Source organism: Scyliorhinus torazame, chromosome 2 (assembly GCF_047496885.1).
Source record: "Scyliorhinus torazame isolate Kashiwa2021f chromosome 2, sScyTor2.1, whole genome shotgun sequence".
In the NCBI taxonomy this organism is placed as follows: domain Eukaryota; kingdom Metazoa; phylum Chordata; class Chondrichthyes; order Carcharhiniformes; family Scyliorhinidae; genus Scyliorhinus; species Scyliorhinus torazame.
In genome coordinates this window covers 170,634,755-170,651,693 of record NC_092708.1, presented here as the reverse complement: position 1 = coordinate 170,651,693, position 16,939 = coordinate 170,634,755, and the positions used below count along the sequence as shown (strand labels likewise).

At 45.5% G+C, this 16,939-nt stretch overlaps 1 protein-coding gene and 1 pseudogene across 1 annotated transcript; one reads left to right on the top strand and one right to left on the bottom strand.

Annotated features, from left to right (window-relative positions):
• The first annotated feature begins 5,727 nt into the window (after nucleotides 1–5,727).
• Nucleotides 5,728–15,976, top strand: LOC140393477 (gamma-crystallin S-1-like). The gene is made up of 3 exons (XM_072479806.1): nucleotides 5,728–5,754; nucleotides 5,850–6,092; nucleotides 15,632–15,976. The coding sequence occupies exons 1-3, from the start codon at nucleotides 5,746–5,748 to the stop codon at nucleotides 15,905–15,907; spliced, it is 528 nt and encodes a 175-aa protein (XP_072335907.1). The 5' UTR covers nucleotides 5,728–5,745; the 3' UTR covers nucleotides 15,908–15,976.
• Nucleotides 6,118–6,284, bottom strand: LOC140408086 (U2 spliceosomal RNA; annotated as a pseudogene).
• Nucleotides 15,977–16,939: the final 963 nt, after the last annotated feature.

The window sequence follows — 16,939 nt, the reverse complement described above, 5'->3', positions numbered from 1 at the left end:
GCACCACTCCTTTAGCCATGTGTTAACTTCCCTAATTTTCTCAACCCTATGCCAATTGGCACATGGCTCGGGTAGTAATCCAGAGATTATAACCCTGGAGGACCTGTTCTTTAATTAGTCCCTAGTGTTTGATAATCCCCAAACAAGTCCTCTTTCCTAGTCTTACCTCTGTTGTTAGTCCCAACGTGGACCACAACAACTGGATCCTCCCCTTCCCTCTCCAAAATCCTTTCAAGGTGACCAGAGATGTCCCTCACCCTGGCACCAGGCAGGCAACATACCATGCGGGACTCTCGATCTGGCTTACAAAGGATGCCATCAATCCCCCTAATTATAGAATCCCCTACAACTACCACTTGTCTTTTTGCTCCCCCCTCTTGAATGGCTTCCTGTACCACGGTGCAGTGGTCAGTCAACGCATCCTCCCTACAGCCCTCTTCCTCATCCACACAGGGAGCAAGTACCTCATACCTGTTGGACAAGGTCAAGGGCTGAGGCTCCTCAACTCCTAAACTCAGGATCCCTCTACCTGCCTCCCTTGCAGTCACACCACTCTGTCCCTGACCACTGTCCGAATTAACAGTACTTATTTTACCGGGTGTGACTGCCTCCTGAAACAAAGCGTCCAGATAATTTTCCCCCTCCCTGATGTGCCGCAGTGTGTGCAGCTCGGTCTCCAGCTCATCAATTCTGAACCGAAGTTCCTCGAGCAGCCAACACTTGCTGCAGATATGGTCACTGACGGTCTCAATGGGATCCACCAGTTCCATCATCATACAGCAACAGCACATCACCTGTCCAGCCATATTCAATTAGTTAATTAATTTAAATAATAATTTAAAAAAAATTGTTTTGATATAACCTCAAGGATAAACCCGAACACCAACAAAAACACAGCCCTCTCTCGCCACTCACCCAAACTCAGTAACTCACCTAAACTCAGATGCACTCTGTTCCAATCAGCACTCCGTGTCTAAAGGCATTCCTGCCACACCTTGTGTGCACTCACCTCTCCCAGCACTGTGGGAGAGGTGAGTTACATTATTGGATTACGTGTCAAATTTTGGGAATGATTAAATAGAGCAGGTGAATTGGCTAGACAACATTTAAAAGTTGCACAGCATGTGATGAAATAGGTAGCGGACAAGAAATCAAAAGCTCATAGTTTTTGCCAGTGGAGATAAAGTTTTAGTGTTGTTACCAGTGGTAGGTGAACCTTTAAAAGCTAGGTTTTGTGGACCTTATCAGATTGAAAGTAAATTGAGTGAGGTGAATTATTTGGTAAGAACGCCAGATAAAAGGAAAACTCACCGAGGTGAATATGTTTAAAAGGTATTTTGAAAGGGAAGAAGAGCAAAAGGAGGAGGTTTTAATGATGCTAGCTCAAAGTGAAGAACCAAATCCAGACGACTCTTAATTTGACATTCCTCAAATTAAATTGGATAACGAGGCTGTTCTTAAAGATTGGGATAAACCTTCCAGAGGAAAAACAAACTGACCAGAAAGAGTTATTAATATCACATGGGCAAGTTTGTGGAGATAAATTGGGAAGTACTAAAATGGCTATACATGATGTAGATGTGAGAAATGCTGTTCCAATTAAATAACATTCATACAGACATAACCCTCTAAAATTGGCACAGGTTCAAAAAAAAATTGGAAGTATGCTTGGAAATTGGCATAATTGAAGTGGGTTGTAGCGAGTGGAGCTCACCCATAGTGATGGTACCGAAACTGGACAGGACTCAATGATTGTGTGTGGACTATAGAAAGGTTAATGCAGTTACAAAAATATACTCTTATCCTATCCCATGGTTGGAGGGCTGCATTGAGAAGGTGGGACAATCAGGCTTTATCTCCAAACTGGATTTACTCAAAGGTTACTGGCAGATACCTTTATCCGAAAGAGAAAAGGAGATTTCAGCTTTTATGACTCGAAATGGTTTAAACCAATTCAATATTATGCCATTTGGCATGAAAAACGCCCCAGCCACATATCAACGGTTAACTAACAAAGTCATTTCAGGATTACCTAATTGTGCGATGTACATAGACAATCTGATGATTTTTAGTCAGACATGGAAAGAACATTTGAAGCATCTGATGGAGTTATTCGATCGACTTCAGGAGGCGGGTTTGGTGGTAAACCTAGCCAAAAGTGAGTTTGGAAAAGCCTAAGTCATGTTCCTTGGCCATACAATTGGATATGGACAAATGGTCCCACGGGATGTGAAAACAAATGTTATTGGGGAGTTTCCAATATCCTCGACACAAAGCGAAATAATGAGTGGCTTTTATCGTAAATTTGTGCCGAATTTTAGCAGCGTGGTTGCTCTACCGACGGACTTGCTGAAGAAGAGTTGCAAGTTTCAGTGGACAGCGGAGTGTCAACTGGCATTTGAAGGCCTGAAGGCTGTGTTAACCACTGCTCCTGTATTGGCCACCCCAAATTACACAAAACCATTCAAGGTGGCTATCGATACGAGTGATGTGGGTATAGTTGCTGTGCTCTTGTAAGAAGATGACGAAGGAATAGAGCGACCTATTGGGTATTTTTAAAAAAAAAATGATCACCAGAGGAAGCATTCAACAATTGAAAAGGAGACTGAGCATGGTGCTGGCTTTGCAACATTTTAGCATTTATGTTACCAGCAATTCGTCTGAAACAATTACATATACTGATCATAATCCATGTAAGTTTTTGGAGAAATTCGAGAAGAAAAATGTCTGACTGTTTCGTTGGAGTTTAATTTAAAATTTATACATATGGCAGGACGAGTAAAGGTGATAGTGAATACTTTGGCACGAATGTGATGAAGGGAAGCAGGTTCAAAGGTGGAAGATAAAGAACTAAAATGAACTGTATTATTGTAAATGTTTGCCTGTTTTGATGTTTTAAAATGTATGTATGTTTATTGTCAAGTGTTAGGAATGGGCAAGTGAAAAGGTGAAAAATTAAACCATCTTTGAAGGTGATGGTTTTTTTTTTTCTTGAGGGGAGGTATCATGTGAGTGCCCCTTTAAGAAAGATTCAGTCTCTTATCATGTGACTTGTAGCACATTGGGCTGTGGCTGTCAGGTGAGCGTTTTTTTTTTCGGTTTCAGTTTTATTGCTTTTGGACGACAGAAGGGGATAGAGGTCTTTTCCCTGTTTTTCTCTGTTTTCATTTTAAAAGCTGTTCCAGTAGAAAGCCCATTGGTTGTGTCTATCTGCCTTGGTAATGTGAAAGATATAGTTGAAGGAGTTTGAATCTGCTGGTTGGAACAGGATCAGAATTTCAGGAAAAGGACCAGCCCATTCAAATAAGAATACAGTGTGCTGGCTACACCCTTAAAAATGGGTTTTAGTTTAATTTTGCTGTGGTTATTATATATATATGTTAACTACATTTCTAGAATAACCTTGTTTGGATTAGTGTCAAGGAAGTCTGATGATTCACATCTGCAGTGAAGGCTTTTGTGCTTATCCGAATCAAATTCAACATAAAGGTTGTAGGTCAGGTGAACTTCATAATACACTTTGCAATTTCTAAGCCCTGGCCCATAACACTCCTTATACACACACAACTGTGTGTCAAAATTTGGCTCTAACTCCATCTGCAAGTTTGCTGATGACACGACCGTAGTGGGTCGGATCTCAAGGAACGATGAGTCAGAGTACAGGAGGGAGATGGAGAACCTAGTGGTGTGGTGTAATGACAACAATCTCTCCCTCAATGTCAGCAAGACTAAGGAGCTGGTCGACTTTAGGAAGCGAAGTATCGTACACACACCTGTCAGCATCAATGGTGCCGAGGTGGAGATGGTTGACAGCTTCAAATTCCTAGGTGTGCACATCACCAATAATCTGTCCTGGTTCACCCACGTCGATGCTACGACCAAGAAAGCATAACAGTATCTATACTTCCTCAGGTATCTAAGGAAATTCAGCACACCCACATTGATTCTTACCAATTTTTACAGATGCACCATAGAAAGCATCCTATCTGGCTGCATCACAGCCTGGTATGGCAACTGCTTGGCCCAAGACTGTAAGAAACTTCAGAGTTGTGAACATAGCCCAGTCCATCACACGAACCCACCTCGCATCCATTGACTCTGTCTTCAGCTCCGGCTGTCTTGGGAAAGCGGGCAGCATAATCAGAGACCCCTCCAACTGGGTTATTCTCTCTTCCAACCTCTTCCATCAGGCAGGAGATACAAAAGTCCGAGAACACGCAGTAACAGATTCAAAAACAGCTTCTTCCCATCTGTTATCAAATTCGTGAATGACCCTCTTATGGACTGAACTGATCTTTCCACACATCTTCTCTACTGAGTAGCACAACAGTCTGTATGTTTCACTCGATAGCTATGTCTATGTATTTACATTGTGTATTTATGTATGTCCTATGTTTCTTATGTATGGAGCGATCTGTCCGGATTGTTCGCAGAAGAATACTTGTCATTGTACCTTGGTACACATGACAATAAATCTAATTCTAATCTCAATCTAAATCTAATCTGCCTTGTTATGAATGCTGCACGCATTCAGTTAGAGCACCCTGAATTCAGTTAGAGCACCTTGTCTTTTTGACATCATTCCACAATCAACACATACTCGGTACTTTGCTTTGTTTCTCCTGCCCTTAGTCCCATTACTACTTCCGGTTACCAACATTACTTCCTTTCAATTTGGGTCACTCGTCAGGTTCCCATGCCCTTGACAAGCTAGTTTAAACCCATCCCAACAGCGTGAGCAAATATCCCTGATAGTATATCAGTGCCAGTCCTATTAAAATGTAACCCATCCATCTTGTACATTTTCCACTTGCCCTAGAACCAGTCCCAATGCCTCAGAAATCTGATGCCCTCCCTCCTATGCCATTTCTCCAGCAACGTATTTAATCGACCAGTCCTCCTATTCTTATTTTCACTAGCATGTGGAATTGGGATTACTCCTAAGATTCCTTCTCATGACATCCTGCTTTTTAAATTCCTTCCTAATTCAGTTAATTCTGCTTTCAGCACCTCATCTGTCTTCCTCCTATGACCTTGGTACCAGGTAGGGGGTGATCGAGGGAACGCATGTCCCTCTCTGAGCACCAGATCAACAGGTCCATTAGGTCCTGGGCACTGGGAGAATCCCATAAAACCATATTTAAATGAGACCCTAATACACAAATCTGGATCATGCCCAGTGAGGGTGAAATCCAGATGGGTTTGTCTTGCAAGATTTTGTTTAATCCGACAAAGCTTTTCCCACTTTGTTCACATGCATCATCACATCGATGTGCACCTTAATTTGATTGGACTCAAACAGAGAAACAAAGCCATTTACAGTTGCATCGTAACTGGAAGTAGTTACGTCAGTCACCAAAGCAATTAATTCATGTTTTGCTTTTTCTCCTTTGGTTAGTTTAGAAAGCGAGTTAGCTGGGTATATTTTGGAAATAAGTTCTTGAAAATGGATTTTGCAACCAATGCTGTTTGAAAACAATTTGAATGTAGAAAGGACGATGGACTCTCCCTCTTTGTTTTCACACAACAAATAAAATGAAGTGAAAGCAAAGTGAAGAGAATCAGTGACATGTCAAGCAACATGTCAAGTGATGTGTTTTGTTCTCTTTTTGCTGATGTTCAGCATCAGATCATATGAATAACAAAGGAACAGAGGAGAGAGGTCATTCTGTACAGCATATATATACCACACTGTACAACGTGTTGCTATGTTAAAGCAGTTATTCATCTAACTGTGAGCTCAAAATGGCAAAGGTAAGAATCAGTCTGATTTTCTACAGGATGTGAGAGTTCTTGATTATTATCCAGAGATTTTCAGGCTTATCAATTAATCTTGTCTCTTTCCACAGATTATCTTTTACGAGGACAGGAACTTCCAGGGTCGGCACTATGAGTGCAGCAGTGACTGTGCTGACCTGTCCCCTTACTTCAGCCGCTGTAACTCCATGCGTGTTATGAGTGACTGGTGGGTGATGTATGAGAGACCCAATTACATGGGATACCAGTATGTTCTGAGCAGGGGAGAATACCCTGACTACCAGCGCTGGATGGGATTCAATGACAGCGTTGGGTCATGTCGCACCTACCCATATGTAAGTTGGTTGTTTACTTTTTTTAAAAATGTGTTCCTTTCTTAAAGTTACAAGCCAATGCACAGAGTGGGCAGGGCAAGCCATTAATCCATCTCCTTTCTTGCTCCAGAAATCAATTCAAATTCAAATTGAGACATACAAGATCATGGATTGATCTGACGCTTGATCTTAGCCAAAAGGCCGAGAAGTGAACATCTTTATGATCATGGTTCCACCCCTGCCAAGTAACATATTCCGCTCAGATTGAGCTCGAGGACATGTTCATTCAGCAGGGCACCTAAGTTTGTGGATGTTATTCTGTTTATCACAGTTGACATTTGTAATAACAACAAAGCAGAGTTCTGAAGGTATAACTTTGCATTGGTAGGATTGGGAACTTATTGCTCCTCAAAATTAATTTTTAAGGTTTTTTGGTGGCGGCCTAAAACAGGGTTGTGTTACTTAGAATACAAATTGTGACAGTTGAGGAGTATTCTATCTAAGATGTTCCGGAGTAGTCGAGGTTGTAGGCTACCAGACAAGGTCTTGTGAATATCTAAAGTAAGACTCGCTATATGGGAGTTCTAATTATAGTATGCACAATGTGCCTTGCATTCACTACCTTCAGTGTACAGGTTAGACTATGACTTAGATGGCTATCTTTTCGTTAACGTCGACTAAATATTTCTAATTCTTGCGAGCTAGGCATGGGCAAGTGACCCTTCAGATAGCCTCAAAGGGTGAGAATATGATGAGTCTTAGTTAAATGTCACTCTTATTTATTAAAATAGACACGGATCTGTATGGTAAAATATATACGTAATGTATTTAAAGAAAAAAAGATAATACAAGTGTTTGATAAATGATACAGTTTTACAATTACAGGATATGTGATGAGCTAGCCTGTGAATTCCTGAACTACATAATTGCTTAAGCTATAAACATTTCATCCTTACAACGACTAGTAGTCTCGGAGTTCGACACTCAATCAAGAGCAGAACTCTACGAGTCGAGATAGCAGCTTACTCAAATAAACACCCAGTAATATCCCCCAAGCGAAACTCTCGCTTTCGCAGCTTTTGCTTAAATATTTATATCCTTTTCATACTTATGGAGTTTGACTCCCCAGTTATTTCGAGACAAAGAACAGTCTCTCTTTTGGTCGGCAAGACCTTGGTTTCTAAGGAGGTCTGACAAGACACTAGATACAAGGTTGATACCTCTGGTAGCTATCTCCAGAAAACCCCCAGCCTCCCTTCTTGGCAGGGTCTTTTGCCCCCATAGTGGCAAAGTCACTCTACAAGTGATATCCTCCCTTAGTTAGCAGAGCTTATTTCCAGACAAGGCCACATGATTTAATGAGTTTACTGCATCTGGACTTTTACAAAGATAATGGGCAGGATTCTACGACCCCCAGCCGGGTCCCGAAGTCTCCGCCACCAGAGATTCGCCGGGGGCGGGAATCGCGCCGCGCCGGTTGGCGGGCCCACCCCCACCGATTCTCCAGCCCGCGATGGGCTGAAGTCCCGCTGCTGGAATGCCTGTCCTGCCAGTGTGGATGAAACCACCTCTTGAACCTCAGGACAAGGTGGCGCGGGCGGGCTCCGGGGTCCTGGGGGGGGGGGGCGCGGGGCGATCTGGCCCCGGGGGGTGCCCCCACAGTGGCCTGGCTCGTGATCGGGGCCCACCGATCCGCGGGCGGGCCTGTGCCGTGGGGGCACTCTTTTTCTTCCGCCTTCGCTGTGGTCTTCACTATGGCAGAGGCGGAAGAGACCCCCCTCCCCTGCGCATGCGTGGGGATGACGTCAGCAGCCGCTAATGCTCCCGCGCATGCGCGGACCCGCGTCGCCCAGCGAAGACCTTTCGGCCCTGGCTGGCGTGGCGCCAAAGGCCTTTCCCACCAGCCGGTGGAGCGGAAACTGCTCCAGTGCGGGCCTAGCCCCTCAAGGTGAGGGTTTGGCCCCTAAAGGTGCGGAGACTTCCGCACCTTTGGGGCGGCCCGACACCGGAGTGGATCCCACCACTCCATCACGCCGGGACGCCCCGCCCCGCCGGGTAGGGGAGAATCCCACCCCTTGTCTGTGATTCATATTAAAAACATTATTGCGATAAGTAATGGTTTACATTGATAATGGACTTCATCAGTCTTCAGTTTTTAATATAGGGTTAAAGACATGAGTTAATATAGCATCAGCTCTGATCAGTTTTTAATATAAAGTGAATATATGATTTAATATAAAATCAGTTCTGATCAGCCTTTAATATAGGTGGATACCGCCACAAAATGAGATGTCAGAGAGGCTTTCTGTACCCTGAGAGATGTTTGATTGCGATGGATCTTTACGTGGCTGCAGTTTTGTAAGTAGAGACCGCCAGGAAATTATACTAAAAGCCTTCCTGTTGGCCTTAGGAGAGTCAGGTCCTTGTGTGACTCCACAATCATTGTAATCACAGCCTCTCCAACCACTTCATATTGCCATTCCCAGTGTCCACTCTACTCCAGTCCTGTTCCCCATTAATGTTTATTTCATAGAGTTTTAGAGTTTTACAGCACGGAAGGTGGCCCTTCGGCCCATTATGTTCACGCCGACCATAAGCGCCTAACTATTCTAATCCATTTTCCAGCACCTGGCCTTTAGTGTTGTATGCAATGGCATTTCAAGTGCTCATTTAAATACTTCTTAAATGTTGTGAGGATTCCCGCCTCTATCATCCTTTCCGGCAGATTCCCAACATGCTCTGGGTGAATAAGTTTTTCCTCACATTTCCTCTAAATCTTCTGCCCATTACCTTAAATCTATTTCTCCTGGTTATTGACTCTTCCACTAAGGAGAAAAGTACCTTCCTGTCCATCCTATCTATGTCTCTCAGAATTTTATACACCTCAATCACATTCCCTCCTCAGCCTTCTCTGCATAGGGCAAACAACCCCAGCCTATCCAGTCTCTTGATAGCTGAAACGATCCAGCCAGATAACATCCTGGTGAACGTCCTCTGTACCCTGTCCAGTGCAATCACTTCCTTTTTAAACTGTGCTGACCAGAACTATACATAGTACTCTAATTGAGGCCTAGCCAGTGTTTTATACAGCTCCAGCATATCTTCCTTGCTCTTATATTCAATACCTTGGTTAATAAAGGCAAGAATCCCATCGGCCTTCTTAACCACCTTATCTACCTATCCTGCTGTCTTCAATGACCTGTGAGCATCCACACCAAGGTCCCACTGATCCTCTGTACTTCTTAGGGTCCAACCGTTCATTGTATTTCCCTTGCCTTGTTAGCCCTCCCAAATGGATTACCCCAGACTTTTGACGATTAAATTCCATTTGTCACTCTTCTGCCCATCTAACCAGCCTGCCTATAATGTTCTTTAATCTAAGGCCTTGCTCCTCACTATTTACCACACCACCAATTTTTGTGTCTTCTGCAAATTTACTTATCATTTCTCTTACATTCACATCCAGATCATTAATGTACACTACAAAATACAATGGAGCATCAGTGGACACAGGTTTCCAGTCACAAAAGCACCCTTTGACCATCACTCTCTGCCTCCTGTCATCAAACCAATTTTGTATCCAGTGTGCCAGATTGCCCTGGATCCCATGAGCTTTTACCTTCTTCATCATCCTCCCATGTGGGACGTTGTCAAAAGCCTGACTAAAGTCCATGTAGACTACATCAACTGCACTACCCTCAGTTATACATCGAGTCTCCTCCTCAAATGTCTGTAAGGCGGATGATCTCCCTTCGACAAAACCATGCTGACTATTCAAGTGGAGAATAATTCTGCCCTCAGAAATTTTTTCCAGTAGTTTCCTTACCACTGACGTTAGACTCACTGGCCTGTAATTTCCTGGTTCGTCCCTACTTCCCTTCTTGAATAATTATATCAAATTAGTTGTCCTCCAGCCCTCTGGCACCTCTCCTGTGGCCAGAGAAAATATGAAATTCTGAGTCAGAGCCCATGCAATCACCTCCCTTGCCTCCCACAATAACCTTGGATACACCTCATCTGGCCCTGCGGGTTTATCCACTTTTAGGCCCATTTAAAACTGTTAATACCTCCTCGCTCTCAATGTTAAGTCATTCAAGTAAATCACATTACACCTCCTTGATTTCTATACCTACATCATCCATCTCTGTAGTGAACAAAGATGCAAAGTACTAATTTAAAACCTCACCTATATCTTCCAGTTAAATAGACGAATTGCCACGTTGGTCCCTAATGGGCCCTACTCTTACCCCGGTCAACCTCCTGCCCTCAATATACTTAGAAAACATCTTTGGATTTTCCTTTATTTACGTGTCAATGCTTTCTCATGCCCCCTCTTCGCACTCCTAACTTTTTTTTGAAGTAACCCCCAGCATTTTCTATATTCCTCCAGGGCTTCTGCTGTTTTGAGCCCTTGGTATCTGCCATAACCCTCCTTTTATCCCTTATCCAACCCTGGATATCCCTTGACATCCAGGGTTCTCTGGATTATTGCTCCCACCCTTCACTATCATGGGAGCATGTTGGCCCTGTATTCTCTCTATTTCTTTTTGAATGAATCTCACACCTTTTCTTACAAGTAGCTGCTCCCAGTTAACTTGGGACAGATTGTCTGACTTTAATTAGTCCACCCCAATTAAGAAACTTAATTTCCAGTCTATTTTTGGCCCTTTCCATAACTACCTTAAATTCTACTAAGTTATGGTCACTGTTCCCAAAACGCTTCCCCATTGAAACTTTGCCGGCTTCATTCCCTAAAACTAGATCCAACACCGCCCCCTACCTTGTGGGACTTTCTTCACATTGGCAAAAAAATCCCCTCTTAAGCCCTTCACACTTTGACTATCCCAGTTAATACTGGGGAAGTTGAAATCTCCCACTATTATGACCTGATTTATCTTACAATTCTCAGAGATTTGCCTACATAGCTGCCCTTTTATCTCTCCTTGACTGTTTGGGGCCTACAGTACACTCCCAGCAATGTGATTGTCCCCTTTTTATTACTAAGTCCTACCAATGTCACTTCATTTGAAGAACCAAAAAAGATATTACCCTGAATACTGCTGTGATGTTCTCCCTAATCAATGATGCAATTCCTCCTCCTCTGTTACCTCCCCCTCCAGCACACCTGAAACTTCTATACCCTGCGATGTTCAGATGTTCAGATGTCAATCCTGTCCTTCTTTCAACCAATAATGTCATAATACCATGTGCTGATCAATACTTTGAGTTCATCAGTCTTACTGTCAGCCTGTCTGCTCAGTGCTCGCTCACACCCATCGTCTGCATGTGGTGTGCTAATGTGTGGCTGGGAGGGTGGGGTGGGGGGGTAGAAGAAGCATCCAGGACCTCCATGCACAGGGAGCAGGAGATTGGTGCTTTCCCCGCATTGCAGAAGAAATTGCCAGAGGCGTCATATTTCACGAGTCCAACTTTTTAAAAAGACTATACATGTGTGTCCCAAACTGCCCCAATCCCCCAATAGTGCCATCTCACCTTCTGCACCCCTCCCAAACCCTCACCCCTTCATTGCACCCTCCCCCCTCTCACTGCACCCTCCCCACCTTACCCTCAACCCCCATGCCCCCTCAGTGATCCTTGACCTGCTTAGCTTTTCATGCTTTACCATTGCGCCTAGGTGTGTCCCCAGGATACACATCAGAGGTGGTGGCAGCCTGCTATCTACCGCATCCCACGGCCTTTGGTTCCCCTGGTGGGCATCCTCTGGAGGCCCTGTGGCCAGCGAGCCTCTGCCCACTTTCTGGCGACACTGCCCCGCCGTGCCACCTGATTCAGGATGCTGATTCCGAGATGCGTTGTTGTCAGGGGCGTGGAATGGGAGAGCTGTCATCGCCACTCTGTAGGATGGCTCTGGGTTGGTACCCAGGGCTCTCTCTTCCTGGTCAGTGCCCATAGGGCCCTGGGGTTCACCTCGGGATGGAGGTGCAGCTGGATTGAGCATTGACTGCCCCTCCGTCACCAGGCTCTGCCAGCCCTGGCAGCTTCCCAGTGTCTGCAACATGGTGTCTGTAAGAGATCTACCATGCGGAATTAGTGAGGAACTTGCGACACTAAAACTCAGTAGAAATTTGAGTTAAAACTTCTCGGATGCAAGTAAGAATCATTTATTGCCTCTATTTGATTACAATTGAGAGTCACTTAAATCTTATTCTCTAATAAGTCCGGCTAGCAAAAAGGACTTAAAGAGAAGCAACTTGTACACAATATGCCTTTTAAAATAATATGGCACAACAGCTTGCTTTTACTTCAAGAGTTAGAGTGGAAAAGTGAAAAATAGAGATAGCGAATAGTTTAGATCAAAGTATAGAATGATCCAGATAAAGATGGCCGTATGGATCTTCACGGTTATAGGAAATCACTTCTGTCTTTAGTCATCTATCTACACCTCAAAGTTATCCTAATTGGTTTGGGTTAGAATCAAATGAGTTTGATTTGACGGTTAGCTGTCAATCTTTAATGTGCAACATTAGCTTTAAGTGTTTCATGTCTGAATACTTGTGCATGTTATGGAATGCAATTCTGTGCTGTTATCACAACCAGTTTAAACTGGACTTCTGTTGACTTAGCTGTTAGCCACATTGTAGACAATAGCGCCTTAATGTTGCTATGGTGCCTGCCATGTCCTTGGATTGATATCTGGTACGGCTTGTGTTTTAATGTCATTGTGTCTTGCAAATGTATTTGCTAGAACAATGGAGCTCAGTAAAAGTGAATAATGCTGTGTCATGCTCTTTTGTGTCTCTATTGAAGCTATATGTTTTGAGATGACCTGAGGTTATGAGTGAATTTAAAATGGGTATTTAAAACTGGGGCTTAATATTTTATGCTAAATAGCCATCTTTTACCTATCAGGTGTATTAGAAAATAGTTGGTTTCTACAGTGTCAAAACCTTTGGTGATGCTCCTCAGTGACTGGGACATAGGCTCTGGAGTGCCCAGGCAATGCCCGCCTGGGACTGTCGAGGCACTCAGCCATGGCTGTCACTGACTGAGCCATGCTTTGGACATCTCCACTCAGGCTGCCGATGTTGTGTACCAGGCTGTCCACTGCAGTCGCAGTGTTAGCCTCTGTGCCATGCATTTCCAGTGCTATCTCCTGTGCCCATAGCCTCTGGGATTCCTCCAATCAGCTATGGACCTGCTGGAGTGTCGCCGACATCCCCCTCTGAATAATAATAATAATAATCTTTATTATTGTCACAAGTAGGCTTACATTAACATTGAAATGAAGTTACTGTGAAAATCCCCTTGTCGCCACACTACAGCGCCTGTTCAGGTTAACAAGCCCACCTTTCGGGAATTATGCAAGGAAACCGGAGCATCCAGAGGAAATCCACGCAGACTCAGGGAGAACATACAGACTCCGCACAGACAGTGATCCAAGCCGGGATTCGAATCCGGGTCTCTGGAGCTGTGAAGCAACAGTGCTAACCACTGTGCTACTGTGCCACACCTAGCATCGGCATCAGCTCTGGGTAAACCTCGTCCTGAGGCTCAGCATCTGTCTGGGACCCAGCAGACCTCCGACTGCTGTCTCGCCTGGGCATTCCTGCTTCCACCTGATGTGCATCGGCAGCTGTGTGGCGCCCACCAGAATGTGCCCCAAAAGCCTGACCACGATTCGCCCACCGAGGTGTGTGTCTCTGTACTGGTGCAGGGTGGGATAACTCCTGTGCCGCGAATATGGTGGTCTCCTCAGAGCTCCCCTTTGAGGGGTTCTGACGGGAGGCAGGGCAGGGGTCCACCCCGGATGGGCCGGCACCATCGGATGTGGATCCTGCGGGGAATAGACAAGTGGTCAGTGGGAGGATGGGTCATTCTGTGTGGCATTAACAACTCATGTGTGACAGGTCATCAGGGTGGGGGCTGGTGGAACCTCACCTCTACACCTTACACCAACCTCGACATCGGTGATTGCTCTTTTCTGGACCACCCTGTGAACTCCAGAGTCTGGTACCCTGTTGCCCGCCTGGGCCCTCTTTCACCTGCTGTGTGCCAATGTCTCCTGTGGGGGCACAGAGGGCGCGTGAGCCGAATGCTTCATTCATCATGGGGACAGGGGTTGGGGGGAAGAGATAGTGAGAATGGGGAGTGATGGGGGCATGGGGGTGATAGAGAATATGGGGGGGAGCGAGTATGGGATAAGGGGAATACGAGGGCTGGGAAGTTTGAGTTGTGGGGTGGGGAGCTTGGGGAGGAAGGGGAGTATGTGGAGTTAGGGATTTGGGGGTTGGGGAGGATGGGGGGATGGAGAGTTTTTGGGGAAATGGGGTGCTTGTGACGGGCCAGTGTGGGCGGCACTGCTGGACATGGATGGGCCGGGGCACGGAATGGTGCAAGGCGAGGGCTATGCCAGGCGCATGCTCGGGGGTGTCGGGGGTGGTGGGCAGCACCGGTACCATGGGGTCGGGGTCAATCCAGTGGAGGTCGTTGACTTTCTTACGGCACTGGGTGGCGCTTCCCGAGGTGACGGCGATGGCACCTCCTCCCAGGCGGCACTGGTTGCCCTGCTGCTGATCCTCTGAGCCCCTCGGGAGAACAGGTTATCCTGTCTGGTCATGACTGCATCCAACACTCTGGCCAGGTCGCCATTCTCGAATCATGGGCCTGGTCTCCTCAGTGGCATGGTTACAAGCTGTGTGGGGTTTGCTCTGCAGGAGGGATTTACGTGCCTCTCTCCCTTGTTAGCAGGGGGCTGGTGAGCACGGTGCCGGTGAATCAGCCAGTGGGACAATCATTTGTGGCATGAAACATGGGGGGGCTTCGTTAAGTGGACTAATTAACATTTTTTAGCACTGGCCAAGATTCGGGAGAGCCGGGAAACTCGCTGCAGTTCCCGCTCATTCCCACACTTAGAATCTTTTCCATCAATTCACGCCCAATGGTTGAATGAATTTCTTCAATCCAATCATCCCATTATCTAATTACACAATGCACAGGGCTGATGAGCAGCACCAGAAAACATGGAGACGGCCGTGCTGGAACCCTAACCCGCCCACCCCGACCCCACAGCCCACCCCATGGCCTCCCACCGCCACTCCCCCCAACCCTAGCAGAAGTTACCTGGCCAGCGGCATGCATCCCGGAGAAGGGTGGTGGCATTGGACACTGTCTACAGCCAGCACACCAGTTTCCCGACCACTGGGACCACACGTGGCCCGCGCCATCGGGAGCTCGGCCCATTGGGGCAGAGCATCGTGGGTAGGCCGGCTGATGTCGCGCCAACGGCCTAGCCACTGCGCACAGCGTACATCATGCTGATGCTGATTTGGAGTGGTCGGAGCATCACGAACCGGCGTCAAACCGGCACTTACCCCAAATCCGGCTTCGGAAGCCATTCTCCGCCTGATTGCTGATCCCGATTTCGGTGTCGGGCTATGGAGAATCCCACCTCCTGTTCTTATTATTAAATTTACTCAGCTTTACTCCAATTGATAATACAATGATTCTTATCTATCCCATCTATTCTTATCTATCCCATCTAACCAACCAGAAATTTAATTAATACCATCATCACAAATATGCTTTTATTTCTATTACAGTACCGAGGTGGAAACTACAAAATGAGGATTTACGAGAGGCCTGACTTTGGAGGACAGATGATGGAATTCATGGATGATTGTCCATCTGTCTACGATCGTTTCCGTCACCGTGACATCCACTCCTGCCAAGTGATGGACGGTTACTGGAACTTCTATGAACATCCCAACTACAGAGGCCGACAGTACTTCATGAGACCCGGTGAATACAGGAGATACAGTGACTGGGGCGGCTTCAACTCAACTATCGGATCTTTCAGGCGCATGAGGGATTTCTAAATTGTTTTTCACAAATGTCGATCAGTTTTTCTGGCCAATTTGTCAGCAAAATAAATATACATAACTTAACTGTGTTTTCTCTCAATTGATTTGTGCTTGGATTGTCAGGGGAGTTGGCTGTAACGTGGATATGATGGAAATTTTCTCTTGGGCAATTGCGCAGGTTTGAGGATGACTTACTTCCCCACTAAAAATGAATTCTCAGGTGACTGACAAGTCCAATGCACAACCTACTGTTTCTGTCACTTATGGGGCAGATGGCGATTAGAGGAGTGGGTGGATGGGATGCCTGGGTTCCTTCCCGCTGCAGGCACAATTCCTTCAGAGCATGAGATGAACCAATTTCATTATATTACAAATTTAAGTCACTTCTCTAAAAGGAGTCAGAATCTGCAACGTTGAAGTCAAAAGCACAAATAGTAACTCAATAGCAGCCAATGTCTGTACTCTTCTGGGTTTTCATCTAATCATAATGCTAGAAGTGAGAGCTTTGGACTTTGCCCAAATCGAGTTTGGCCATCGGCCGGAGAATTCCCGTTTGTGCCGCTTTTGCAATACTCCGCCCCCTCAAAACAGGATACAATGGCAGCCGTGCGGCGGATGGGTGCTTCGTCAGCCTGATCTAGCAGTGCACAGACCACCGCCTTCTGATGTCAGCTTACTGTCCCAGAAACAGACATTTTTTAAATGGATGGAGTCTTCCTGCAATAATGGAGGGTCGTGAAGGTCAGCTGACGTGGGTCGCAAAGGTTGGCAAGCGTGGGTCGCGAAGATCGGCTCATGGTAAAAAATATCTGGGAAAAAAATTTGGATAAACACTGCTCTATGCTGTGATAGAAGTAATTGGTTTCAGGAATATTTCTTTTCTTTTCCTCACCATCCACTGACACAGCCTGAGCTGCATATCTCTCTTAACATGTTTCAGGCACACCCTGACTTAAAAAAGATAGTTTGCTTCATATCTCCAATAAAGTGACTGACATCAAACAACCTTGAATCACATCAAATTCTTTTCAAAACTGCCAAGCAAAG

What these genes read in the sequence shown, in the direction of transcription:
- LOC140393477 (XM_072479806.1), top strand. An exon ending in CATGTCGCACCTACCCATAT is followed by an intron (nt 6,093 to 15,631) that starts GTAAGTTGGTTG and finishes TTTCTATTACAG; the next exon opens with TACCGAGGTGGAAACTACAA.